This window comes from Aspergillus niger (assembly GCF_000002855.4).
Source record: "Aspergillus niger supercontig An15".
Lineage (NCBI taxonomy): Eukaryota > Fungi > Ascomycota > Eurotiomycetes > Eurotiales > Aspergillaceae > Aspergillus > Aspergillus niger.
The window spans coordinates 1-25,184 of NT_166530.1; the positions used below are offsets into that span (position 1 = coordinate 1).

Consider the following 25,184-nt stretch of genomic DNA (forward strand, 5'->3'; position numbering starts at 1 on the left):
GATCTTGGAATTAACAACCTCAAAGATACGTTTTTCAGCTGCTTTCTTATTGCTCCTAAATTTCTCGGTAGCGTTCAAGGTGACCACATCACCAGAGACATTCTGTGATCGAGCAGCAGCGAGTAATAGCTCGAGTTCGCGACACGCGAGCTCAAAATGCTCCAGGTTTATTAAAATCTGCACGATCTGCCCCAGATATTGTGAGGAAAGCCGTTCGACAAGGGTGTCGCAAACTTTGTCTGATAGGAGTTCATCCAATGCCTAAGATGGTAAGCAATGTGAAGATATATATGATATAGTATACTTACATCTCTCAGGGTCTCGTCAATGAGACTAGGATGAGAGAAATCGTCATTGGCAAAAAAATAGAACTGGTTCAAAAAGTTGCGGATGTCGATGCAGCACAAAGGATACATTTGGGAAAAGGGTAAGACACACGGAAACCTGTACTATCGTTAGTTGACTGAGATGAGTGTCTTAATTTGACAGTAGAAACGTACACTTGCTCCTCCCTTGACTTGTCAGGACTGTACCAACTGACATTCAATACTTTATCAAATTCCTCGATTGTCTGTATAGGCATAGGCATATAATCATCGGTCGATACTATCTTCACAGGTCTCAATATAGAGAAATGGAATCAGTTTGTGAGGGGACATACCTCTCGGAAATCGTCACTAAATCTTTTCTTGAGCAGATCGGCATATTTCCTGAATAAAATCAGAAGGAAGTCATCAAAAACCCCGACGTGAAAGTCCCAGGTCTATTTGTCATATTAGTTAAGATATCTCGCCAACAGTCAGGCTCGGAGGTTGACAGACATTCATTGTTTGCATGAACAATGCGATGAGATTTTTTATTTTCAGTAGGCTCTCAGCATTGTCAACCTCATGGAGAGCCTCCGATATCAGGATCACAGCTGTTTGGCACATGGAATCCCATAATTCATCGACCTGTTTCAACTATTTCAGCCTAACAGATCTACCCGTTCATTCAGAGAGCAAACTCACATCAACCGAAGACCTCAGGTCCGGGACCCTCTTCATTGTGGAACGCTCAACAATGGCAAAGCCTGCCATTTCTTCGAGAAGATTGTGCAGACTAGCGCCATCTTCATCAATAAGAGTTATGGAGGCTGGTAACAAAAGTTCCTTCTGCCGACGTCGAGTATTAGCGTACTCAACTCGAAATCTATCCATATGCCCTAATGATCGGTGAATGTGGAGACATTCAAATAATGGTGTAAAATCAACCTGAAGTTCCTCATTTTGCAAAAGATCGTACTCTTCGCTCTCGTCGGATACCAGCTCGATCGCCGAATTTAGCTTGAACTGGCCAAGATAGGGTGATATTTCTGTCCGCTCCTTATGCCTGGTCTTTCGCAAGTCAGTATGATACAAAGCGATCTCCCCAAGGTACTGCGACATCTCTCGGATTCTGTATAGCCAAGTGTTAAGGTCAGACATGACAGCTTCCGCTATTGCTTTTTGCGTTGTTGGGACTGAGCGCTGGATCATGTCCGCAATTTTATATTGCGTTACCCCTTTAAGATGGACATTTTGCAATTCTTCTAGAGCGCGTAGTGCGGCATAGTGATTCTTCTTGGCGAGCAAATCGTGGACTTGATTCGCGAGACGCAACACCTCCAGACAGTCCTGTATAGCTCTGTATGTCTCATCGATGTTCTGCCGGTGACTCCGTGACTCTACCAAAGCTCTCTTCTGTTCAGCGAGCTTTTCCGTGCTTGCTTGTATCGACTGGTTGAGGTCCAATATTTCAGCAGTCAGGCTGACTGTACCTTCCCTAATGCGCAAAAGCTGATTCACTGATGTTACGAACTCCTGGTGATTGGTATTGCAGATGGTCTCTATCTCAGTCTCCTTGTCACTAGCAAATCTAGACAAAGTCTGTGATAGTTGTGATGTTCGGTTGCCAACGCTGTACTCTTTGATGGAAGGAATCAATTGGTCAAGATAGTCCGCGTCTGAGGGAGATATGATGAGCTATGGAGACCCAAAATATTGATTAGTAGCTCGTCGCAGAATCCCTTTGCCTTTGCGTACCTGATTCAGGAGGTATGACGGCTCATTGCGAGAAGGTGCCATTGATGGCATTGCGACGAGTTTGTATGCGGGATGTGTGCTGCTGGAATCTTTTTTGTTCACGCTCTCGGACGCGGCAGCTAACAGAAAATGATCCACTGGTGTGACAACTTGCTCACAGTCGGAGACAAAACGCGCGTTGGATCCTCACAGAGTGAGAAACGCGTCAAAGGAACCGACAAAAGCAAGCCAATTGTTCGTGGAAACAGAAAAGTCATTCAGTTTGCGCAGGTAAAGTTATACAGCATACTGAGATTCTGATAACTAGGAGGGGGATGAACTCCGTAGTTGTACTTGATTACGTTTTCACTGCCAGGTTTCTAATTCCTCGGCCGTTGCGGGGATTCCACGAGATGGGGCATGCATTCCTCTAGCCCGCTTTGGAAACAGCCAAACTTAGTTATGTTCAATATCCAATGAAAGGGTGAAGCTCGCCGCCCCAGACTCCTTCTACTCCATTGAGTGAACTATGATCTATAAACAATAACGAACTTAGGTATTTGGGTTGTCAAAAGACCAAAGTTCTGCCTACTAAGGAGAGTCAGTGTTTCACAATCATCATCCAAATTTAAATCCTCCAAGGATCACATTGTTCGCCTTTTCATACACCTGGTTTGCTTGGTCCCCTAATATGCCCCACCGAGTAAAAGTCACCTTTCTCGAGATTATTATTGTATATTATCTCGTAAAGGCTCCGAAGTGGTCTGCATATTCAGGTGCCATAGACTTGAAGGCGACTATCATTGCTTCCTTTGTCCTCACTTACCCTTTTCTTTGAAAGAGAAGTACCACTGATACTAGCATCATCATCTTGAGCTGAGCTGAATATTTCGACGGGCAAACCTCGCTTGGAATAAACTACCAAAAGATGGACGAAACGGGGGCCGGGGCTGTGGGAGAGCGATACCGATATGTTCGGATTTCTCCTGAGCATCAACATCAAGTAGTAATCTGATATCAGGGTTCTCGATTGGCCCTTATTGGAATCTTGTGATGAACCACTTGCACAACTGAAAGGATTACGTGAGGGACTTCTCCCATGTTGTTTTATTGAACATCAGTATCGGGACGGTTTAGTTGAGTCTGGGAGTCACCTCTTACTGTAAAATGTGCTTCAACAACCCTTTTACTCGAACGACATATTCCCCACGGTATCTTGATTATCTCCTAGTATGTACCAGGGTTCTTGTGCTTCGTAATCTTTACAACTTATGAGATATACGAGGGCAATATTTTTGTGTTATTAGGTCAGTGCAAATTGATTGAATTGGTCATTCTCCACCCTTGGCGCCTAGATTAGGGATGGCGGTCGTGGTTCCAGTTCTGTTGCTGTATGTGTAATAACTGGCTCTAGAAGCGGCATGCTATTTGGGTTTTTTTTCTTTCTGTGGGACGTGCCATTTCAAATATTTCCCTTGAGATGTGTTTTGTTGGTCTATTCCCACTTTTCTTGTGCTTCCGATATTCGACGTGATTGAGGGATTATCTTTTGATCGATTGTTTCTCGGGTATACTTCTAGACGGCCAAGGCCTCCACTTCAACAACACGGTTTCCTGGAATTGCTCCGCTGTAAGGTATTTCTTATCCTCATCTGACTGTGTGAGTCCGGGCTCGGTCTCCAAGACAGACCACATTCGATAAAACAGAGAGATTCTAGATTTGACTGGATTTCATCAACAACCTCACAGAATGAGGCCAAACGACACGTCCCACGGCTTGAGCAGTCCTATTTCTACAAATGACATAGGTTCTGCCAATGGGTCCCCTGACACCAAGCTTACAGCATATTCCCCAGAGGATATGCGATCTATATGCCTTCGCTCTGACACCAGTGTTGGTGATACACTGGGCGACATTGGGGCACGGAAGTTATACCTGGCGTAAGTGTACAAAATGACTATCTTAATTTCAGATCTGTCAGTGACAAGATCAGGTCATCCTCTGACCCCTTCCTGGCGTCGACTAACACCTCTACCCGTGTTCAACTCTCACCAACAGCGGCAAGCTTCACGCCAATTGGCACGGCGGACAATGCGTCAATTAGAAGTAAAGCACCTTCACTGTCTCGAGGCTTTTCTGGCGCTGGCTATCTAACAGCAAGCTCGGATATTGATCCATGCGAAGCTAGAAATGGCCCTCTCCAGGCCTCGGACAGATTTTCACTGAAATATGGAGTTATAGGCAACAGTCAGGCTGATACGAGGGACCATCCGGTTATCAGGGACTACGAGACATTTGGCAGTGAAAGCCATAGCCGAGCCCTGGTTATTGAAAATGTGCCGAAAAATCTCACCTATATGTCCTTGGCTGGATTTTTCAATGTAAGTGGCTGAGTTCAAGAGGAAGAGTGGATACATTTACTGCCCTGGTCAGGGGTGGCGAGTAAGGAGTATTGATACTGATTGTATGCTGGACAGCGTCGTGAATTCAGCTCCCTCAGAGGCCCCGTGCTCTCGGAACTCAGTTCCATGGGAAAGGTCTATGTCGCATTCACGGACAGTCGGGAAGCGGCCAAGGCAATAGAAAAGGTCAAGGTTCTCAGGCCCGAGTGGCACGTTTCTACGATTGCCCCTAAAGAATATGTCAAGCATGTTGAGCCCTCCCTTTTGCCACAAACTTCTAACTACGAGGGTCAACTGCTTGTGACCGTCTACTATGACGGGAGAAACCCCAACCTCAATCAGCACACTATTGCTCGCTCACTTGAGACCCTCTCTATGACATTCGGCGACATAAAGACTTTTGCATCCCTACCAATTGAGCAAGAGAATATTGGCGAATTTCACATTGAGTACTTCAACACGCGTGATGCTGATAATGTTTTGACCACCCTTAATGGGACATCGGTTGATGTACGCAGACAAATCCTTTTTCTGCTCCTCTAAGTGGCTAATAAAAGTTGTTGAAGGATTGCATCCTAGATATCTCTCTGTTCAGGCCAGATATGGAAGAGAGAAAGTGCGAGCTGCCATTTATGACTACAACGTCTTCAAGAGAGGAGTTCCCATCAGCCGAGGAGACTTCTTTCACAAAGGCCACTTCGTGGACCTCAGTTCGACCAAGTCGTGCTTCTTTCATGGAGCTAAGCCCTACTGGTCGCTCCACAGTCCCCCCAGGTGAACATGCTAGTCTCATAGACTGGATGTCTAAGGCTGGTGAAAGAATCTTCCCCTCCCCTCGCCGCGAACTTAGTCGCTATCCTGATTTACGCATGGGCAGCCAAAATGCAGTCGATATAGAGAGAATACGTCTCGGCTTGGATGTCAGAACGACGGTATAATAACCGGCCCATGCTCTCTAATATGCTAACTGACGTGCACCTTCACTTGCAGATTATGCTGCGCAACATCCCTAATAAAATCGATCAAGTAAGCAACACTCCAAGGGAAAGATGCTATTGTCAGCATGGAGACTCGGAAATCCTAATATTAAAAGGCTATGCTCAAAGCTATTGTGGATGAGACAAGCCATGGAAAGTATGATTTTATGTACTTACGGATAGGTAAGTTGACATTCCCCGGTCAAACTTGTCGATATGAAACGACTAATCTCCATGCCATGCCTACAGATTTCGCAAATAATTGCAAGTATGGCTGCCAACCTATGAATCGCCGCCAATGTCAGTATCTGATAATGTCTCTGCCAGCGTCGGGTATGCCTTTATAAATTTCGAAGATGTAAGTTTATTCAGCGACTTCTCCAGCCGCTACTGACACATACTTAGCCAATCGATATCATTGATGTCAGTATCGTCTCAACTCTCTTCGTCGTAACCACTGAATTTCATGTAGTTTGTCAACGCAAGAGCGGGACGAACCTGGTATGCTGAGACTGAAGGTATTAACAGATTTCCATTGTGTTAACGCATGTACAGGAATTGTTTCAACAGTGACAAGGTGGCTGAAGTGTCTTATGCAAGTTCGTGCTCGCTTATCCCAAGCAGGCTATGGATTATCTAAAACTCCAGGTCAGCTATACAAGGAAAAGATTGTTTGGTGCAAAAGTTCCGTAACAGCTCCGTCATGCTGGAACATCCGTCCTTTCGACCAAAGGTCCATACCATCCCTGCTATTCAGTCGACGCAACTTTAGATAACAGGCTTATTCTCGCAGATTTTTCAGACCGGCACAGGTCCTCTCGCTGGCACCGAGGATCGCTTTCCTGGACCAGACAACCCTTCGAAAATGCGCCGCAGCATTGAAAATGCGGAACATGTTGGTAAGAGCACATATCTGCGTGCCATGGAAGAATTGCACTCATCAGCATCTCTTAGGACTCTTTGCTCCGCGCGTGGGTCAGCAGTACCGTGACGAGCAGCGCCGTCGCCGTTCTCAATTTGATCGTGGAACCACTGCAGCAGAGCGCGAAATAGTATATGTCCGAACATTCGCACCAAGACGTCCCTATGGTGTCGGTAATGGTCTAAGAAGTACCTCCTGTACTTATCCTGGGATGAAGATGTGGCACGATTCAGTGCACGAAAGCGGACCATGAGCCCTTCAGCTCACTATAACCCTCAGGGGCTGCTTCTGGTCAGCCGGATACCCATCTAATCTAGGAAGATAACCAAGGAAAAATGCCTACATTGCCGTGCCTACGCTTGCGGCCCGGGAGAGCGTACAGGTAGAACTAAACGACTACCACTCGCTTTCTTTACATTTTAAACTAGAACTTCCCTTTTCATGTTTCTGCATGTTTTCTGCTACTATGTCGGAACCCAGCGCCCGATTGGAGCGACGGCCAGCATTTGACCCATGGGAGAAAACCTTATGGCCCTGGTTGGCTTGGTACGGTGTCTCAAGTTGTGTCTGAATGTTGGAACCCATCCTCTGAGATTTCGGTGCTCTACTCCTAATGTTCATTAATCCCTCGGATGTCCGATAATCTGAGATTTGAATACATCCAGAAGAATCAAATCAGTTCCGTTGCATGGCATTCTCGTCTTTCTGATGGAGTGGTGGAAGTGCGTTCCTAAGCCTTACATGAGACCACTGCAACCCAGGGGCGCTATGGGTGAAGCGGGGATAATGGAGTATGATTGAATCCTACTACCGTGTATGGCCTAGGCCAGATAGTAATTTAATGGAATCGTCGACGCAGTCGGTCTACATAATATTGCCATCACCGTGGTACTTGAAAGGTGTACGCCTCCACCATTATCAACGATAAGGCATGCCTGACCGGGGTAAAACAGACCAGTAACTCCTAGGAAATGTTGCTCAATTATGATAGTCTGCAATTAATTATGAATTTTATTTACGTGACAATTGGGAAGTTGCTACGTACACAGTAGGTCATGTATTCGGGTATTCTCCCCGAAGGAGCTTAACCTGTCGGTGCTCGGCAAGGTTACAGAGGCTAACGAATTTAATCCCTAGCGGCGGTTACTTAGATCATCTATCCATCGGCTCCAACCCAAACGTCGGGAAGTCTTAAAAACTCAAGTAGGCTCCGAGACAAAGTTCATCAACCTATAATTCAAAGCGCCACACTTAATTGTTGCGATTTCTCTTTCATTGTTCTGCATCAAATATACCGCTTTTTGACACAGCGCAGGACCGCTCATCTCACGTCCAGGCTAATACTCGGTAGGGTCTTCTCGTTGTTGTGGCGGAGAATGAGTACCGATGTGGAAAGAGTTTATGCGGTGCATTCTATACTTCATTTGATCTTTCATCGAAATAAAAACCAACATCGAGGGACTAAGTGGTGGAAATGGTTGTCGATATTGAAACGAGTCACCTTGAAGCTCGCCAGATCCCTTGACCATCAGCAGTCATATGGCAGTGTTGAGTCTTCTGCTGATCAACTTAGACATCACTTGTTGACCTATGTTATGCCGAAGTGCTACCAGTAAGTTAGGAGAGCGAACAACAAACGAAATCTCAGCGACTTCGCTTCATCCGACGCCGCCAAGCACAATTGCTGATTTGATATCCAGAGCATTCTCCGCAGTTGTTGCCGATGGACAGTTCTCTACTCTGGGAACAGTCTTGATAGCCACTCTTGCCCGTTTGGCAAAAGCTACAGAGATCGATAAGGAGTTGAAGTTGCCATCAAACACAGAAAAGGCTTCCACTGGCCCCGTCTACAGCACCGGTGCGCAACGAAGAGAGGACATGGGAGTCGTCCTCTGCCGCCCTGCATGTTCTTCAACACCCACTTTGCCACACAGGACTCAAGTCCCGGGAAGCTCACGTCGAGCTCGCGATGAGAGATCTCTAAAGGCCCCGAAAGGCACCGTAGGCTCGAAAGAGAAAAGCATGCGAAAGAAGAAGCGGAAAAAGGATGCTATCGATGATCTATTCGATAGCCTTCTATAGGAGCAGAAAGCGGGTCTCGCTGACATGACTTGAACGCTAGCCACTAGATATACATTTTAAAGAGCATAACTTAAATATGCAGAGCATTCCTATCTCTTAGGTTCCGCTCAGTTTTCTCTCGCCCTCTGCTTTCACATTATAATCACTCCGCTCGTGAATGGTTCGGCAGTGTTGTTGATATCACATGCAAGACCTCACCAAACAAGTTAACGGCCAAATGGTTGAGGATAGCCCACGCCATTGCATAGAGGTACTTGGGGGAGAAGACCGTCCAGATAAAGAGATGCGACCTCAAGATCGTGCATGCCGCCATGACAGACATCAACGTGGCTGCCATGTGGAAAGTGAGAACAGCCATGTGACCCTCTCTTTCATGCCTAGCCTGGTTTAGCCTGAGAACCTGAGCAGCCGATACCCACCATATTGGCCCTGCCCAGTTACTTATAAATGTTAAGATACCCACCAAGACGACATTGTAGGTGCCAATGCCATTATATGCATTGGACAAGTCAACGGTGGCTATGGAGTTTGAACCGCCAAATGCGAAGAAGGTCATATACTGCGCGATCACAGATGTAATAGCTAGCTCGAGGGCGTGAAGATTCATCGTAGCAAGTATAGTGACATGGGCCCCGAGTATCAGGAATGCCGGAATGTTCGTCGCCTTTGATTGAGTTACCAAAAAAAGGGTGAGAACGTCATGGAAGACGGTACTCGGGACAACTGTAACATGTTAGTCATTGTTCGGGACGAAATTGATTCAGACTTGCCTTTCGTCTCACGCAGTCGCGTGGTATTGCTGGTGCACATTGACAGTGGAACGAGAAACAGAATCCCCACTACGACCAGCCGCGTAAAGAGGACGGTAGACCCTCCATCGAATTCCCTCTTCCAAAGAACAAGCAGAGCTTCAGGAAGAAGTTCAGGGGAATCTGATGCCACATATGACAGCTTCAAGAAAAACGCGCTCGATACCACTGCGACACAACATAGTTGCCAAAGCTTTGATAGACGACGGTGCGCCAAAAGGTGCCTACAGGTCATGGCATATGTTGATATAACGAGAAACCAGAGTATGAGCCGGTGGGAAGTGAAAAATGTCCGGGCGATGTCTGGTTCAGTAGCAAATTTCTGACCCGTTTGGTTCCAGCGCCTCAGAACCCTATGTGATAGCAGCAGCGCCAACGCACCATACTTGGAATACAGCAACTCATATAAGCGATAGAATCCTGTACTCCTCTCCTGTGAGGGCACGGAACAACGCGGAAGAATGGATGATCTTACATGTAGGTAGAATACCCACGCAGTAAACGTCCAATTCCAAAATTGTTGCTCTTCCTCCACATAGCTACTAGCGAACATCATGCCACCATAGCTTAGAAGACACAGTGTAAAGAATGCCCCCGCAGGCCCAGACTTAGAGAGCAGAGTGTAAGTCGTAGGGAGAGGAAGCAGGACAACGAAAAAAGTGATGGCTAAGCCCAGAAAAAGATTTCTGAGATCGTAGTCACTAGCTGCGCTACTAATTACCTTCTGTGCATGCTTCAAGAACTCAAATAATGTCGACTCAAGCTCGTCATGAAAACCATCCTTGTCGGTTCCGCTGGAGTGTTGAAGCAAGCGATCGACCCGAAACCATGCGCAGAGCGCCCGATCGACGTCGGCTAAAGGCCCGGTGTCGCAAGCGATGTTCATCGAATTGATATCGAAACTGTGGCTAGGAAACGTCTCTTTCATCTTTCTCAATATCTGTCGGGAATTCGAGAGCAACACTTCAGTCCTTTGCGATCCTGAGCCGGCCATTCATAAGTATGATTTACAATTACACGGACTAGCAAGGAAGATGTATACATACTTATTTCCCACAAATCAAGGAGTTCTGGGATAAAGACTCCCAGACTATTCAAAGGTATCGGTAAGCCTAAGAGTCCTGCCAAAGTCGGAGTTATATCTGTTTGCTCAACGGTTCGGTAATACTGGAAGTCACTATGCGAGTCTGTCGGAGACTGTCTGAGGATATCCAAGGTCTGAAACTTAGGAGAAATAAAGAGCAATGCGGGCGATGTCTCACCCACGGATGAGCCGCCATGATTCCCGGCATCGTTCATCCCATGGTCACCACATAAGACAAAAAGAGTGGACTGCAAATGTTGTTGCTGCTCCATGCTCATATATATATTAGCGACAACAGAGTCCATCTCCTGTTGCTTTGTTGTCATGTAAGGGCTGTATAATACTTGTCAGCCCGCGCCGAAGCCAAAAGCTGACTGGTTTCCCTTACCTCTGAGGGCCTGCTTTGTGCCCAATGTGATCTAGTCCAAGGTAATGCATGATGAATGCTGACCAGTCGTCACGTAGAAGCTCAGTAGAGACGTGACGAGTTACGTTGTTGTCCACTTCGATGAAGTCCTGCGCGAACCAGCTTAGCTTTCACATTGGGTTCACCAATGTAAGCCCGTTTGCATCTACTGACCGACACAAAGAAACTTGTGGTACCATCTGCTCTTTCGAACATCCCAGGGAATAGTTTGAGCCAAGTATCATCCCCATACATGACAAGCTGGCCTCCGTTTGCCTTCAACTGTGCTAACCAGGTATCTTGATATGCTAGAGTCGACGAAGTATCGGACTCTGCAATATTCAAAATTACGTCCAGAAAAGATGGTATTGAGCCAGTCGTTATTGCCTTGAGTCGAGGCATTGTGACAGTTGGCGAACTAGCATAAGCAGTGAATGGCAGTGCAGCTCCTGATCGAATCAGGCTATGGGAACAAAGGTTAGATAGATAGCTCCTTGTTTGAGTTTTACTCTTGCTGACCTTTGGGTAAACAGGAACCCGGACTTATTAGAGTACACGAAGTCACTGAGTAATTTCAGCTGGAGGCACGAAAAGCCGGGAGCATTTCGGAACAGTCATACCTCCTTAAAGCGTCGACAACCATGAAAATGACTTTGTCAAAAACCTTTGGGGTTGCCATGTAGTTGCCGCCATCCTCGAATTTTGCAAGTCCTGGTATCAATGGCTTATAAGGGAAAAATCCAGACGAGAACACTAAGACAGCTAAGGGGGTTAATACATTGGCGATGATTATCGCCCAACTTCGTGGTAGGATGGCCATTGAGTGTCTATTCCCCTCTAAGTAGCTTGCCACAACATAAAATCAGACATCCGAGGCTACTACTTCATATGAGGTGCGAAATTCGGGTTATGCTATGACCACTGGTAGTAACTGCTAGGGGACAGTCGCATATATTGATGTCGTATACCGCCTACTGAAATGGGACCTGTGGGGTTATTTCCGGGCATCTAGATAGTACTTCATAGTTTGTAAATCACAGAATTACAGGAGCCATGCTATTTATCTGATATTCCATCTACTAATCCTTTGTAGCTTTAGCATACAAGTTTTGTATCACGCTCGTGCATGCAGAGGGAATATAGCCTTGAAGTCTCAAGCATCCGCTTGGAAATGACATTGCAGCCATACTCGGCCCTGACAAAACCAAGATCCACGCCCAGTTAAAGTTTCTACGGCTGAAATACAGGGGATCAGATGCGTGAAGGCGTCCACAAATGCTATCGCATGACTCCAAAGTTCTGCCCCTTTCCTGAAATGTCCCAGGAAGACAAAAATAACTAATAACTAAAACAGTGGTAGTTAATAGGCCACTTCTCCCACAGAACGCCAAACTCCATATATGAACAGAAGCCCGACTATTTCACAACGAATGAAGCAAAACATGCCACACGTTTCACCGTCTCTTTGAGTTTCCTTTAACCTTTGATGGGTGAGGACGGAAGACAATGGACGAACGACTTTTCTTATGACGTTTCTGGATTCGTCCAGATTTCCTGGTGTGAGCATGCCCACCCTTAGCAGTTCCTTGATCGATATCCATCTCTGTGAAAGAGTTAGGTTAGCAGGGAGGGTGGCATAAAATGGTTGGCAAACAATCTTAATAAATAGAAAATCTGGTTGCATCTAGCTTACCTCCAGTGGAATTCAATACATTGCCAGTTACTTTGTCGCCGCTGTTGTCTGAGTTGCGCATAACACGTCAGCTGTGGTCCGGATATATCGAGGAATTTTCACATACCTGTGGTTGCATTATCCAATTCCATGCTTGGCTTTTCCTCGTTCGGCCGAGGCTGAGAAGCTAGCTCTTGCAGCTTCGCAGAAAGTCTTTCAGTCCTTGCATCGACAGCTGGCCCAAAGACTGTGGCTCGAAGTTTAGCTCTATTGCGCTTGGAAACACTCGCCCGGACGCTCTTTGCCATGGTGCTCGTCGGCTAATTTCGAATAGCAAAGAAGAGTTATGGGTAAAAGTAAAGTTTGTAGAAGACAGAATGTAGCGATATCAATGATGACACTTTGTGAAGATCTTAATCCAGAGATCAAGTGTGTGTAGTGAAAAGTTTTCTGTAGGACTCGCCGCCTGTATTTGCCGGTTTGCCTTTTTTGTTTTTCGTTCCACCACTTTTTTTTTTCTTGGGAGGGAAGTTTGTAACACAAGCGCGGTGGATAATCTTATGTCATCACATCAAGAGGCTCTTCTCACCTCCGCAATCGCCGCCGGCCTGGTTGATCGTGTATAGGTTGTCATTGGCATCTAGCTCACTCAGGGCCTTTCATTGTTAGCTTTCGACCGACTTCAAATACTTGTCATACCAGACTCGAGCAATCACATCTCCCCATCTCCACTTGCCCAAGATTCTGGAGTATTGAGATGTCTTTGAACAGCGTTGTTGAGCATAGCGCAATTGTCTTGAGCCATCTTTCTTCCTGAGATAACGCCTGCATGCTCATTTAGTCACTGGCTAGCATCTTTAAACCCTAGTCATGGCCTCTACTGGTCAATTTTCGGATACACAAAGCCTTGTTGCCCTAGTCAAGACATTGACCAATGCGCAACTTAAGGATATACTCAGGAACGAAGGACTTGCTGTCTCAGGAGTGAAAGCTTCGTTGCAGCTACGGATCATTGACTGTTCGTTATACCTTGTTTCATGTTGGCTTCTATTTTCTAGGCCTAGTTCAAGAATTCATTTGCGAAGTTGTTAACTCTTCATGAAACGCAATAGACATTGAGAGACTCAACCAAGGAGGCCATGTTGAACAGTATGATGACTTGAGAAAATTTATCTATGCTACGGCACGTCGGCCAATACCTATGTCTCCAACCACACAAGCAGTCCCCGGCCAACACTATCAACCACATACCGTCAACCAACCTTTGCACACGCAGCATAGACCATCACCTTTGAGCATACCAATGCCACCACATGGACAAACATCTGGTACTCACTTATATTCTCATCTACTCCGAGGCTGCGATGGTTTCTCACTATCATACAGGTCGTTTAACCTTCAAAGACAGCCCATTCTACACCGTTATAGAGCCATTGACTTCTGCCTCGGAATGCAAAGGTAGGGCACTGGCAGTATAGTCCTATTTCAGTGACAGTTCACATCTAATAATTCATGAAGTTCGCGAACAAACTAGGGACAGCGTGGAACTCAAAGTTATCCTCACACCAACCGTAGCGGCTAGGCTACAAGCGGATCCCAACATTCGGGTGATGGTGTATTGTGCTGCAGACACTGGTCTTAATCAGTATACCAAATCCGACATCGCATTTCCTCACCAAGTCGAACTAAAGGCCAACCTGGATGAAGTGAAAGCCAACTTGAGAGGCTTGAAAAATAAGCCCGGTACAACAAGGCCAGCAGATGTAACGCAATATATTCGCAAGAAACCAGGCTACCCGAATAATATTGTCTTGACATACGCCCTTACGCAAAAGGTAAGTATAAGACCGCCAATCATCACTTTATCAGCATGATACTCGCTGGACTTTGACTTGGTACCCCATTTTAAGGAGCTTGACTAACAGAGTTTAGCGCTTTTTTGTTCTGGTCAACCTTGTCCAGCGACATCCAGTCGAAGAGCTTGTTGACGAATTGAAAAGGAGGAAGACAATCTCGAAGGAGCAGGTCTTACGAGAGAGTATGCGCCTGGAACTATGATTAACGGAGTTATTGCTAATGCCCTACAGTGAGAAGTAAAGCTGGCGATTCAGATATTGTCGCCACGTCCAGTGTTATGTCGCTCAAGTGCCCTTTATCGACGCTCCGAATAGAGGTTCCCTGTCGTTCTGTAATCTGCACACACAATCAGTGTTTTGACGCATCTTCGTTCTTGCAACTCCAAGAACAAGCCCCAACTTGGTCGTGTCCTGTCTGTTCTAAAGCGACGAGTTTTGAATCGTTGCAGATTGACCAGTAAGACAGAAACACTTGACTCGAATCTTTGTGCAGGTATTGACATTTCAATGAATAGGTACGTCGATGATATACTTCGTTCAACTTCTCTAGATGTTGAACAAGTTATCATAGAGCCAGATGGTCGATGGTCTAGCCCTACTCAGGAAGACTCTGCCAAAGTGGGCGGATATACTCCGGCGACAGATGATGACGACGAGTTGATAGAAATAAGGGAACCCGGGGTTACGCCCATCAAGCGAGAGTCCTTCCCACCGCCATCTTTCTTCGTACACCAAACACCTACTCAGTCCCGAGAACCCTCAGCGACATCGTCTGCAGCTTATTTGTCGACAAACAAGCGTAATGCTGCCCAGGTGATCGACCTTACGGGAAGTGATGAGGAGGATGACGCTCCAGTCAGACCTGTAAAACGGCCAGCGTTTAACCAGATGAACCGACCCTCGTCTCAGCAGGATTTCTGCAACCCTTACAGCGGTGGCTATGCCAACGGAGACATTCAACTACCCAGCCAGCCTAGTTCTGATTTTCTTAATCATGCTGGTGGCTATGATGCACGCAGTTATTGAAGCATACTTGCAAGGTGTCGGGCGCATTCGGTTTCATGGGTATATCCACTACGCGAATTTATTGGGAGCGTTGGACAAAGCATGATAGGGAAACAGATTTACTTTTAACTTCAATGGCCAACGAAGATTTAGATCCAATATTCGTTCCAGAAAAAAGACATGTTTAATGGTCGCATAACGCGCTTACGGGGAACTCTACGTAGTTTGGGGTGTCATTCAAAGACTCTGATGTAAATGCTCTGCTGCGTTGGACCCAGAACACTCGTTATGCCGGGTTATTCATATTCGTAAGGGGACATATCGGTTGTAAGTAGATAGGGGCCGCTCCGTCGGAGCTTGGGATATGTCGGCGGTCACCATGCTTGGCTGGCCTACTCCGAGCCGCATAATCTCCGCAGAACGCCAGCGTACAAGGGTGATCTGCTATTACAAATTCACCGAGTTCACTTTCTTCGAGTAATCCAGGCTACCCTACGATAATAAGGCTCCTCCACAACCGTGGTCACTTTAACACCTTTTACAATGTCGTTGGATACACCAGCTTCATCCCTCAGTGCTTCAGATCCTCACGCGCGGCTCCTGGGTGCCTCTTGTCTTGATTTCCTCCTGATAGAGCTCGTCCCCATGGCGGAGCGCTTAGCGAAAGAACTTGCGTCAGAAGAGAAGCTACCAGATGATGAAGAAATCCGGGAAACTACATTCTTTCGCCTCGAATCTCTAGGTTACAGGGTTGGACAAGGGTTGGCTGAACGGTACGCTTGAAAGTCCGCTATTCGCCTTTGCGACGTCCTTTCGGCCCTCCAAGTTATGAATCCATTTGACAGGTGGATATGCATAAGAACAACATGATCACCGACAGATCGCAGGTGCTATTGATGGAAGTCCCGCAGCTAATGCATATCTGTTGTCGACCGGAGCAGATTCTCGCGCGATCGCCCACGATTTGCAGATAACCTAGACATCATAAAGTTCCTGTGCAAGGACTTATGGACGATACTCTTTAAAAAGCAGGTGGATAACCTGAAAACGAATCACCGGGTAGGCAGAACGAAATGCGGCCCCAAATCTCTATGAAGTGCCCTGGTTCGCATTTTGGGGGAAGAGGCTAATACCTGCACTACCAGGGCGTGTATGTCTTGACTGATAACTCTTTTCGACCATTTGCAAGGATGAGTACGTCTGTTCGAAGTGAGGCGGTATCTATGGCCCAAGCGGTGTGTTTGTCCCGGGATACACGTATCCCCCAACATGTCAACTTTACATGATCTAACGACTTGCGGTAAATTATAGTATCTATGGTTTCCATGCGGTGTTATTCGCGGTGCTCTATCAAACCTTGGTATTACAACCACAGTTCAAGCGGAATCTACAGAGCTTCCAGGCGCAACCTTCCAAATCAAAACCGTCAACCCCAAGCCCTGATGTCGCTCAGACATAGACGGCTTCGAACCTTATCCAGGGCAATCAATCGTACAGTATACGTTCATCACTGGGAAGCTTGGATGTCAATCCCATGCAGCACTCTGGGGATATATGCTGCAGCTACAGGTCTCACGAAAGGATTGCTGGATGATCCTACAAACATTTGAGTGCGGGCATGAAGAATACATGGTTTTATCATTTAAACAGGTCACTCGTATCTCGAAGTCATAAATACTGAGTCAGACCAATCCATCGACTATCGCCCATTCGTCTGCAGAGTCACATAATTCAAAGCCTATCTCCCCAGAATAACAACGATTAGCAAGGCTCCTTCCATGTCCGTGAACTTGTGATGCAACCACCGAAAGATATTTCCCCGGCGGTGAAAAGGTGCGATATTGGCATATCACCTATTGATGATTGGAAATCCTGTGACTCAAGGACTGGGGTGGGCGCGTTTACTTTGGTGGGGGGTTCTTGACGAATTCGATTCCCTTTTCGATGTTGCCCTTCAAGCCCTTGGTGCAGGCCTCGATGAGCGTCTTTTCCTTCTCAGTCACGCCGTCAAGTACATTGATGGCCTTCTCAGCCCCGTTGGTCTGATTTGTCGAGTCAGAGTGATGCCCAATATTCAAATATCACATAATGAATGACTTACGCCAAGTTCTACGAGGGTAGAGAAGAACTCGAGGCCAGTGGCCTTGGAAATATCTTCGCCGCCAGCGATACCAGGCAGATAGACAAAGGTGGGCTCGACGATACCCGACTGGCCTTGCGCAGCCTTGATAACGCTCTGAGCAAATCTTGATATGAAGTTAGCCCCGACACCAAATGTTTGTAAATGAAGGACTCAAACCTGAAGCCAGCGTAGGCCATAGACAGGGTCGCGGAGCCGGCACCATCCTTGGCCTTGACAACCTCATCTCCACCGAACTGAACGCCTGCATATGGTTCAATAAACGATTCAATTGCCAAGAGACTGCACGGTCCACTTACGGTTGACTAGCGCATCGTACTTGTCTGCCGGGATCTGGAAAGCGGGAGCGGCCTTGCTAAAGAGGGGAACAATAGTCTCTCCCGAGTGGCCACCGACAACTGGGATGCGCACAGCAGATGGGTCCTTGTGGCCAGAAAATTCCTGAGTAAAGGTTTCCGCGCGGACAACATCCAGAGTGGTAACACCAAAGAGACGCTTGGGGTCAAAGACGCCAGCAGCCTTAAGGACCTCTGCGGCGATGGGAACAGTCGAATTGACAGGGTTGGAGATGATCAAAACAAATGCCTTGGGGCAGTACTCAGCGATACCCTTGACCAAGTCGCGCACAATACCGGCGTTGATTTTGAAGAGATCATCACGAGTCATCCCAGGCTTGCCTATGAGCAGCGGCTTTGTCAGTCAGACGCCTCTAGGAACAGGGGAGGTGATACACTCACGGGGGATTCCAGCAGGGATGACAACAATGTCAGCGCCAGTCAAGGCGTGCTTCAATCCATCATCCTTGGGCAGGAATCCGGAGATTTTCTGCCGAAAATGTCAGAAAGGGTGTCAAATTGTTTGGCATAGGGGAGCGCGTTGTGGTACGGTCACACATACAGCAACAGAGGAGATGTGAGAAAGGTCGGCAGCAACACCGGGGGTGTTCACAACATCGTAGAGCGCGAGGTCGTCAACCAGGGGGGATGTCTTCAGCAGGAGAGACAAAGGCTAACCGATGGGAAACGCGTGGGGAGTCAGTAAAAGTTGAAGAATGTGGTAGGTCTGCATCGCGGGCTGCAGTTCTGATAGGGACAAATGAGGGACACGTACCTGGCCAATGCCACCAGATGCTCCAAGAACAGCTGTCGAGATGTATTAGTGATTAGTCTGGGGTTGCTCTCGTTCTAGAAAGCGGGGTCGAAATGCAGGCGCCGTGAAAGAGCCACTCACCCGCTTTAACCATGGTGAAATTTGGGATTGTGACAAATCTATACACGAAGGTGAAGAAAAAGCACGCGAGATTAGTATGGGTATCGAAACAGATGACAGAGAGTAAGAAGAGGAGAAGAAAATTGAGGGAAAAGAAGTAGAGAGGGAGGTGACAGTCAGATTAAAGAAAAGAGAAAACATCAGGGGGGAGGGGAAGGGAGGGGTTTAGTTGAGGAGGGGGCGGGGTGGTGGTGGTACGGTCACGGTGAACAGGTCGGGGCAAGTGGCAGAGGGATTAGGAAGGATTGGGGGATCAGTAGCTCGATCCTAGGCCCATACTTACCAGAGTCTTTTTTTTTCCAGAAAGGAGACAGTGGTCAAGAAACAATGAAAGGGTTAGATGGACATACGTTATGAGCAAATTTATGTTTCAACCGCATCGAGAGAGGGAGAAGCTTCAGGTCCATTATATACTACGGAAACCGGACGGAGGATCACATGTGGGGTTAACCATGAAGCTGTCCTGCTGCTAGACTACTAGACCACTAGGCTATGTCTCCAGTGACCGAGATCCAGCCCATCCGCGGGTGTCCCAAAGGGTTCCCGGCCCCTCCCAAATGACATTGGCCAAACATACACTCCATTTAGTACACTCGGCAACTTTGAAAAGGCATGTATTTACATACCCCAGTGGGCAGCAAGTCGAGTAGAGTTGTTACAATTCTACGGAACCCTGGACGTCCGTTCACCATCCCCTAGGTATGCTCTATTTAGTACATGATCCTCCACCATCAACTCACGTAGTCCCCGCGAGCTGACTTTTGCTCAATCAAGGCCAGAGCACCTCATTACCATCACCAAGTTTACAGGGTCCTTGTGGAACAAAACCGTCAGGCACACGCCAAATCTTTCCTCCGCAATCCGGACATGCCATCTTTGCCATGAGAGCCGGATTGTTGCTTCCGGTTTACGGTTGCTTAGTCACTTCTGGAGTCGTTCAGATTCATCCTCGGATGTAGGACCCCCATACACGCCGCCCCAGATTCCGGCAATTCTCGTCGATTCCTTCGTTCCAGGAGCCCACAGGCGAAAGGAATATACCGGTTCGACCGGAGAACCCATCAAGGTTTCGGGAAAAGGCGGATATCATAGTTGTCTCACGGTAACTTCGCGGTTAGGTACGTGCTTACGACATCGGTTCTACACTCTACTTCGGCCCGACAGGCGGCAATCAACAGCCTACCAAAACATGGCCGGTGGCATCACAGGCAATTGCAGGCGGAAGGCTGATTGTTTTCCCGTCAGTCCGATGTTACCACTGCGTCCAAAATGATGATGGCAACTCTTCCATCCACCCTCCCTTTCTTTTGTTGTTGTGTTGAATTTCCCAAGATTTTTTTGGTTTCCATTCTGAATGGCCTGGCCGGAGAACAATGCCCGCCTGGTAGCAGTATTGCTAAATTACATAGATGTTACCGCCCTTGGCCAGCACGGCGCTATTCTGGTCATCCCGACCAGCTCTCATGACATCATGCTTCCTAGCCCTTCCCGAATTGAAAAGTTGGCATTTACTCCGACTTCTCCTCGGCCTTTCTGGCCTTAGCACCGCGGGGCTTCTGAGCGGGAGTCTCCTTCTTGGCCTTCTGGGAGCGGCGGATGGCGCTGACGCGGGCGACAGCGTCCTCACGGATATCAGCGCGGTAGCCGTTCTTGGCAGTCTTGTCGGCAACACCCTTGTAGATCCTATGCGAGAGCAGTATCAGCAGACTGTCGCGCCTCCCTCACGGACATCACAGCACGCCAACTGCTCATATTGACTTACTTGCGGGTGGAGGCGTTAGGGCCGTAGGTCACGGTAACGACGTTCTTGGCAGGCTGCTGGGGGTTGCTGGGCTTCTTGGTGATGACAGCAACACCGCCGTTCTCGGTGGCCTGGACACCAACCGCCTGTTGTTGCAGCGTTAAACATCCAATCCCTGACAGAAGAATCTCTATGGCATGAAGCGCGGGTAAAGTACCTTGGTGTTGGCATAGCCGGCGTACTAAGCAGGTGATTTGAGATTAGCACGAAAACATGACCCAGACCTTGCGTTCAGGGTTCGTACCTTGAAAGAGTGCTTGTTCTGCAAGTTCAGGGGGTCACGGGAGAACTGAGAACCACCGCCGCTGTTACGCTTGACCAGAAAAGCATTCTGGGTGCCTGTTGAGGTAGTCGTAACATTAGCCGGGGAAGACGAGGCGCGAAACGGCTCCTAGGGTTTCCATTGGGATAATGGATAAGATATGCGTAAAAAGGTGCTAGTGACGTACGGGTGAGCTGCCAGATGAGGTCGCTGGAAACGTTGGCGGCCATTGTGAAGGTCTCTTTCGAAGCTTGGGTGGGGGATGAGGACAGATCCAAATCGTCGCAAGTCCGTTCGGTATATACCAGCTACGACTTAATATCTAGCCCTTAGAAGGTTTCAGTTGTGTGTGCCAACGCCAAGAATGGCAACGCTGAGAGCCTCGCTAAGCGGGCCGCTTTAGGAATAGACCCATTTTCAGGGCGGTTCGTTAGATGCCTGTGAGTGCTGCCTGAGAACGGGGGCCGCCGCATGTCGTTCCAGCCGCGTCCGCACCCTCGACCCACTTGCATCTTCCGCGCTCTTCCATATGCGTACACTTACGTATGACCCGACTGTCTCTCGTTGTTGTCTAAATGCCTCCTAACTAGCAGGCCCTGGCAAGACGCCGGCCAGACTCGAGTACTGTACATCCCTTAACCCTGTGGACAGTTCTATTCCCATCGCTTTAGGAGCATTGAAGCTTGGATCTACGCCGCGCTACGCTTTCAGACACCTATATAGCCTAATCCCCGCTGCTGTTTAGCTTGTCCCCAGTGCCTGGTGACCCTCGTTGACCATGGCTTACTACCTTCTCTACTTCCTCACGATATCGGTTGTTGTGTGTGGCACAGGTATGCGAGATTTCCAACCCCTCAGACTTGCAAGCCGTCCAAGTTTTCCTTCCTGACCTGCCTATAGCGCTCTACCTCACCCGGTCCCGATGGCTACCTCTACTGCCAGTTCCCGATTACATTTACGATCGTCTCCCCTCGACTTTTGCCGGCGATGTGGAAGCTGGTCTGGTCTCATCAGAGTTTGATATCTCTGCCAATATTGCAGAGGGCGACACCAGGGCGGGCTTGGATGATCAGGCCAAACGCGAAATCTTACGGATCATGAAACGGCGAAGAGTGGATTTCAATGAAGGTCGTCGAATCTACATGGAGCAGCGCTTTTCCAAGAACAACATCGGTCCCGATGGCCGACCTAGGGACCCAAAGTTCGTGTCATTCTCTTGATGACGTTTGTATCAGTCGCCCGATTCTGCTTTGCCCTCGTTCTATTTTTCCTTTGACATGTGCTTCTCACCAGCAGACTCTCCTCCACTTATACCCTCCCTTAGTGAATGAGTTTGAAGCTCCTTTGCTGCGCGTAGAATTTCTTTACTATTGCCATCGAAATTTAGTCCTGGCTTCCCGGCTTGAGATTGACTTTATATCTTGTGTCAACACTTATTTATGACTTCGTGGATCATTGTTGGCAATTAAGGCTCAATTACCATACATGGGCGATTGAAATGCTGTAGTGTTTCAGTTTTGTATTTCTTGCTACCACTTAGCACAAATGAGATATCGAGAACTGTGGACATCAGGGCTGGCTATTCAGACACATTCCTCCTTCCTGTCGAACGTTAAAGCTCAAACTAGCATTTCAATCTTGCCATGTATAACAAGCGGATATGTCAGTGTTCTCTTGTGAGTTGATGCCTCTAAAGCCGTTCAATATCGGGCGCGGCCCTCGTTCTTCCGTAGGGCATTGACAGCTACTCGGTTGTGGGTCGTTACATCAAGTCGAGTAGTCATTATCCGACAATCCAAGTAACGGTTGAGGATGATGAAATTGTTCTTTTCAAATAACCCCTCGTCTTCGGTTCAAGCCAAGGAAGTTGGCCTAGAATGCTCAACGCCCGCGCGCATAGCCAGGTTGCTGGAATCCCGGGGGCAACGGAGGTGGGGGACCAGGTGTTCCTGCCGGTGAACCGAACCCCGGTGGAGCAAAGCCTGGCGGAGGTGCTGCTTGAGGGAAGGGAGGTTGTTGACCAGCACCATTGAATCCTGGTGGGAGGAAGGACTGCGGCCCGCCATATCCGGCCTGAGAAGGTGGCGGCCGTGCTGGTAAACCTGGGGGTGGGTTCGCCAGAGATGTAGGTGGAACGGGTCGGCTTGCTTGTGGAGGAGGTACGTTTTGGAACGGTACATTCGGAGGAGCCATACCTCTGCCCATATTTAGGTCTGGTGGATTAGTACTCATTGGCCGAGAGCTATCACCGTTGGCCATCGCAGCTGGCACCATAGGTGTCCCTGGGTTTGAGAATTGTGGAGGTAGCGGCTGGGTTGGTGGGCGCACGTTATGTTTACGAGCTTGTGCAGCCAGCATTCGTTCTGCTTCATCACCGTGGCGTTCACCTTTCCCATCTTTCTTATAGGCGTATTGCACGGAGACCTGCTTGTTCATAAGATATTGGCCGTTCATGTTGGTTATGGCCGCGTCCGAAGACTCAAAGTCGGCGAACGACACAAATCCATAGCCCTTTGACAGGTTGTTGTCATCCCGCGCAATCTAGTAGCAGCCATGGTTAGTAAGTTCCCCTCCGAGACACGGTGCCGCATGACAGGCCTATAGAAAGGATAAAGTCCTACCTTGGGGATATTGACCAGGTTTCCAAAGCGGCTGAATGTGTCATAAAGAACTTGCTCCGTAACCATAGGATCAAGATTGCCGACGAATAGCTCTGCCCCAATCTCCACCGACTTTTGCTTGTCGGCGGATGCTTTGTTGACGCGGATGGGCTTTCCATACAGGCGGATTCCGTTCATGATTCGTGACGCGTATTCGGCATCTTCCTCGCTGATGAATTCCACGAACCCATAGCCCTGATGCGACTGTGTGACTCGGTCTTTCGGTAGGTGAACGTTAACGATGCGCCCGGCCTGCAGCATCAGCTCCCATACCAGGCTATCTGTAACCCGTTCATCGAGGTTTCCGATGTAGACGGTGGCCTCTTTGTCTTGCTCCCTATTCCAGCAATTGTCAGGACCGATATGACTGGGATTCATATCACATGGAGTAAAGAGAAGCACTTACCAATGCCTTGCGCCAGACATAGCGCCTACGTATTACTCTTGAAAAGCCCCCTCGGCCGGATGCAAGCGAATGAACAGGAACAGAAAGACGAGGGAGGCGCTTGAATAAACAAAATAGAGACGTCGAATTGACAAGAAGGAATTGTGTAGTCAGAATAGTGTTGTTGGAGGTTAGAAAAAGGTACTGGGAGAACAAGGGCTGGAAGGATGATCGATGGAGACTCGGACTCCAGGTTATCGGCGGAGCTTTTACTGATCCAACTTTAGCCCCGGAAAACTTTGAGCTTCACCTCCCCCGTCTTTCCCGTCACTCCGTCACTCCGTCAACACTTCCGCCTTTCCTGATCTCAACTTTACCGGCATCAGCAGCAAGGAAATCCCTTCTTCATTTCCGCAACATTCGCGTAAGATTTAGCCGGCAATATGGTTCAGTTCTCCGAGGAAACCAAGGTTAGTCTGCGGTGCTCTGTTGCCCGTCATACATAACTAGTCACGCTTGGTCTCGGTATGCTAACGGATATGCCTACTATCTAGGAGCGTATCTCCAAGGTCATTGACGTCTCCAGAGTTGCTATTCACTAGTTCGTCGCATCTTGATTCTTTCGAGCAATGTGTCCTGACCAAAACTGACGGTTATGTTTGCATAAGTGGATACCTGCCATTGATCGTCTATCTCGGTACGTGTGATGGAATTATTTTTCTTGATGGAAATTTTCTTTGCTAACGGAAGCGGGACTAGGATACACTTACAGTGAACCCAAGCCTTCTCTGTTCAAGTATGAGCGACTGCGCCCTGCCGACGCTTCCCGACGATTCCAGCTCACTAACGCTACATATAGGCTGTTCTCGCCGCTCGCCTAGAGGAATGAGTTGCTTCAGCATACTGGACGGCGAATGTCCATCAGGCAGACTCATGCAACGCCTGGATTCTCCGTCTGCGATGTAGACAGACAAATAATAATACTGCCTGTCGGAATACGAGCAGACTGAGAAACCTTTTTCATCTCAAACCCCCGGGTCGATGTTGACATTGGAAGTCTACATCGATACACATGTACTTTTAAACTATGATCAGTTCTCATGTTTTGTATTGGTTAACGCGAATGGTTCAATTTCATACACAGGTCCAGGGCAGGACCGAGGATACATGCAAAGGGTTTCCGGGAGACTACATCATTAAGTATCAGCGTAAGCTCAACCGATGCACTGCGAAGCAGACTCCAGATCAAATATCAGCATGTATGATCTTATTTTATTGTAGTGAATAGTCGTAGGAAATGTCTCCTAACCATGCGGTTGTTTCCCTCGGACATTTGGGCGCTTCGGCCCGCCAAGCGCGATGAACTTGAATCTTAGCTCCAGCTCAAATCCGGACCGAATCCGGACCTC

General features: G+C 48.0%; 11 protein-coding genes across 11 annotated transcripts; 5 read left to right on the forward strand and 6 right to left on the reverse strand.

Annotated features, from left to right (window-relative positions):
- On the reverse strand, positions 1 to 2,114 carry An15g00010 (uncharacterized protein; the record flags this gene model as incomplete). Its single annotated transcript, XM_059744411.1, has 7 exons — positions 1 to 261; positions 309 to 444; positions 501 to 571; positions 662 to 763; positions 822 to 953; positions 1,011 to 2,003; positions 2,064 to 2,114. Coding segments are annotated over 7 exons (1,746 nt in total), but the record flags the coding sequence as incomplete, so codon positions are not given.
- Positions 2,115 to 3,792: 1,678 nt separating this feature from the next.
- Positions 3,793 to 6,597, forward strand: An15g00020 (uncharacterized protein; the record flags this gene model as incomplete). Its single annotated transcript, XM_059744412.1, has 12 exons — positions 3,793 to 3,983; positions 4,016 to 4,424; positions 4,521 to 4,955; positions 5,012 to 5,377; positions 5,436 to 5,471; positions 5,539 to 5,605; positions 5,692 to 5,780; positions 5,828 to 5,845; positions 5,895 to 5,940; positions 5,978 to 6,070; positions 6,202 to 6,321; positions 6,377 to 6,597. The coding sequence occupies 12 exons, from the start codon at positions 3,793 to 3,795 to the stop codon at positions 6,595 to 6,597; spliced, it is 2,091 nt and encodes a 696-aa protein (XP_059602397.1).
- A 1,123-nt stretch (positions 6,598 to 7,720) lies between these two features.
- An15g00025 (uncharacterized protein) lies at positions 7,721 to 7,960 on the forward strand (the record flags this gene model as incomplete). Its single annotated transcript, XM_059744413.1, has 1 exon — positions 7,721 to 7,960. One exon carries the CDS (start codon positions 7,721 to 7,723, stop codon positions 7,958 to 7,960), a length of 240 nt encoding a protein of 79 aa, XP_059602398.1.
- A 42-nt stretch (positions 7,961 to 8,002) lies between these two features.
- An15g00030 (uncharacterized protein) lies at positions 8,003 to 11,545 on the reverse strand (the record flags this gene model as incomplete). The annotated part of the gene is made up of 8 exons (XM_059744414.1): positions 8,003 to 8,127; positions 8,302 to 8,469; positions 8,625 to 9,149; positions 9,617 to 10,216; positions 10,282 to 10,652; positions 10,708 to 10,835; positions 10,900 to 11,239; positions 11,346 to 11,545. 8 exons carry the CDS (start codon positions 11,543 to 11,545, stop codon positions 8,003 to 8,005), a joined length of 2,457 nt encoding a protein of 818 aa, XP_059602399.1.
- Positions 11,546 to 11,696: 151 nt separating this feature from the next.
- An15g00040 (uncharacterized protein) lies at positions 11,697 to 12,705 on the reverse strand (the record flags this gene model as incomplete). Its single annotated transcript, XM_059744415.1, has 5 exons — positions 11,697 to 11,733; positions 11,830 to 12,070; positions 12,242 to 12,328; positions 12,419 to 12,466; positions 12,525 to 12,705. 5 exons carry the CDS (start codon positions 12,703 to 12,705, stop codon positions 11,697 to 11,699), a joined length of 594 nt encoding a protein of 197 aa, XP_059602400.1.
- A 562-nt stretch (positions 12,706 to 13,267) lies between these two features.
- Positions 13,268 to 15,279, forward strand: An15g00050 (uncharacterized protein; the record flags this gene model as incomplete). Its single annotated transcript, XM_059744416.1, has 6 exons — positions 13,268 to 13,415; positions 13,510 to 13,855; positions 13,938 to 14,232; positions 14,330 to 14,435; positions 14,485 to 14,710; positions 14,769 to 15,279. The coding sequence occupies 6 exons, from the start codon at positions 13,268 to 13,270 to the stop codon at positions 15,277 to 15,279; spliced, it is 1,632 nt and encodes a 543-aa protein (XP_059602401.1).
- Positions 15,280 to 15,801: 522 nt separating this feature from the next.
- Positions 15,802 to 16,701, forward strand: An15g00060 (uncharacterized protein; the record flags this gene model as incomplete). Its single annotated transcript, XM_001396508.1, has 4 exons — positions 15,802 to 16,031; positions 16,200 to 16,317; positions 16,404 to 16,493; positions 16,570 to 16,701. 4 exons carry the CDS (start codon positions 15,802 to 15,804, stop codon positions 16,699 to 16,701), a joined length of 570 nt encoding a protein of 189 aa, XP_001396545.1.
- Positions 16,702 to 17,159: 458 nt separating this feature from the next.
- Positions 17,160 to 18,641, reverse strand: An15g00070 (uncharacterized protein; the record flags this gene model as incomplete). The annotated part of the gene is made up of 8 exons (XM_003188860.2): positions 17,160 to 17,300; positions 17,360 to 17,504; positions 17,558 to 17,642; positions 17,698 to 18,075; positions 18,136 to 18,223; positions 18,296 to 18,406; positions 18,509 to 18,540; positions 18,629 to 18,641. 8 exons carry the CDS (start codon positions 18,639 to 18,641, stop codon positions 17,160 to 17,162), a joined length of 993 nt encoding a protein of 330 aa, XP_003188908.1.
- Positions 18,642 to 20,175: 1,534 nt separating this feature from the next.
- On the reverse strand, positions 20,176 to 20,960 carry An15g00080 (uncharacterized protein; the record flags this gene model as incomplete). Its single annotated transcript, XM_001396510.3, has 5 exons — positions 20,176 to 20,350; positions 20,430 to 20,554; positions 20,626 to 20,649; positions 20,713 to 20,807; positions 20,918 to 20,960. The coding sequence occupies 5 exons, from the start codon at positions 20,958 to 20,960 to the stop codon at positions 20,176 to 20,178; spliced, it is 462 nt and encodes a 153-aa protein (XP_001396547.1).
- A 548-nt stretch (positions 20,961 to 21,508) lies between these two features.
- On the forward strand, positions 21,509 to 21,950 carry An15g00090 (uncharacterized protein; the record flags this gene model as incomplete). The annotated part of the gene is made up of 2 exons (XM_001396511.3): positions 21,509 to 21,563; positions 21,631 to 21,950. 2 exons carry the CDS (start codon positions 21,509 to 21,511, stop codon positions 21,948 to 21,950), a joined length of 375 nt encoding a protein of 124 aa, XP_001396548.1.
- A 661-nt stretch (positions 21,951 to 22,611) lies between these two features.
- Positions 22,612 to 23,816, reverse strand: An15g00100 (uncharacterized protein; the record flags this gene model as incomplete). The annotated part of the gene is made up of 3 exons (XM_001396512.1): positions 22,612 to 23,271; positions 23,352 to 23,727; positions 23,797 to 23,816. The coding sequence occupies 3 exons, from the start codon at positions 23,814 to 23,816 to the stop codon at positions 22,612 to 22,614; spliced, it is 1,056 nt and encodes a 351-aa protein (XP_001396549.1).
- Between the last annotated feature and the right edge of the window lie 1,368 nt (positions 23,817 to 25,184).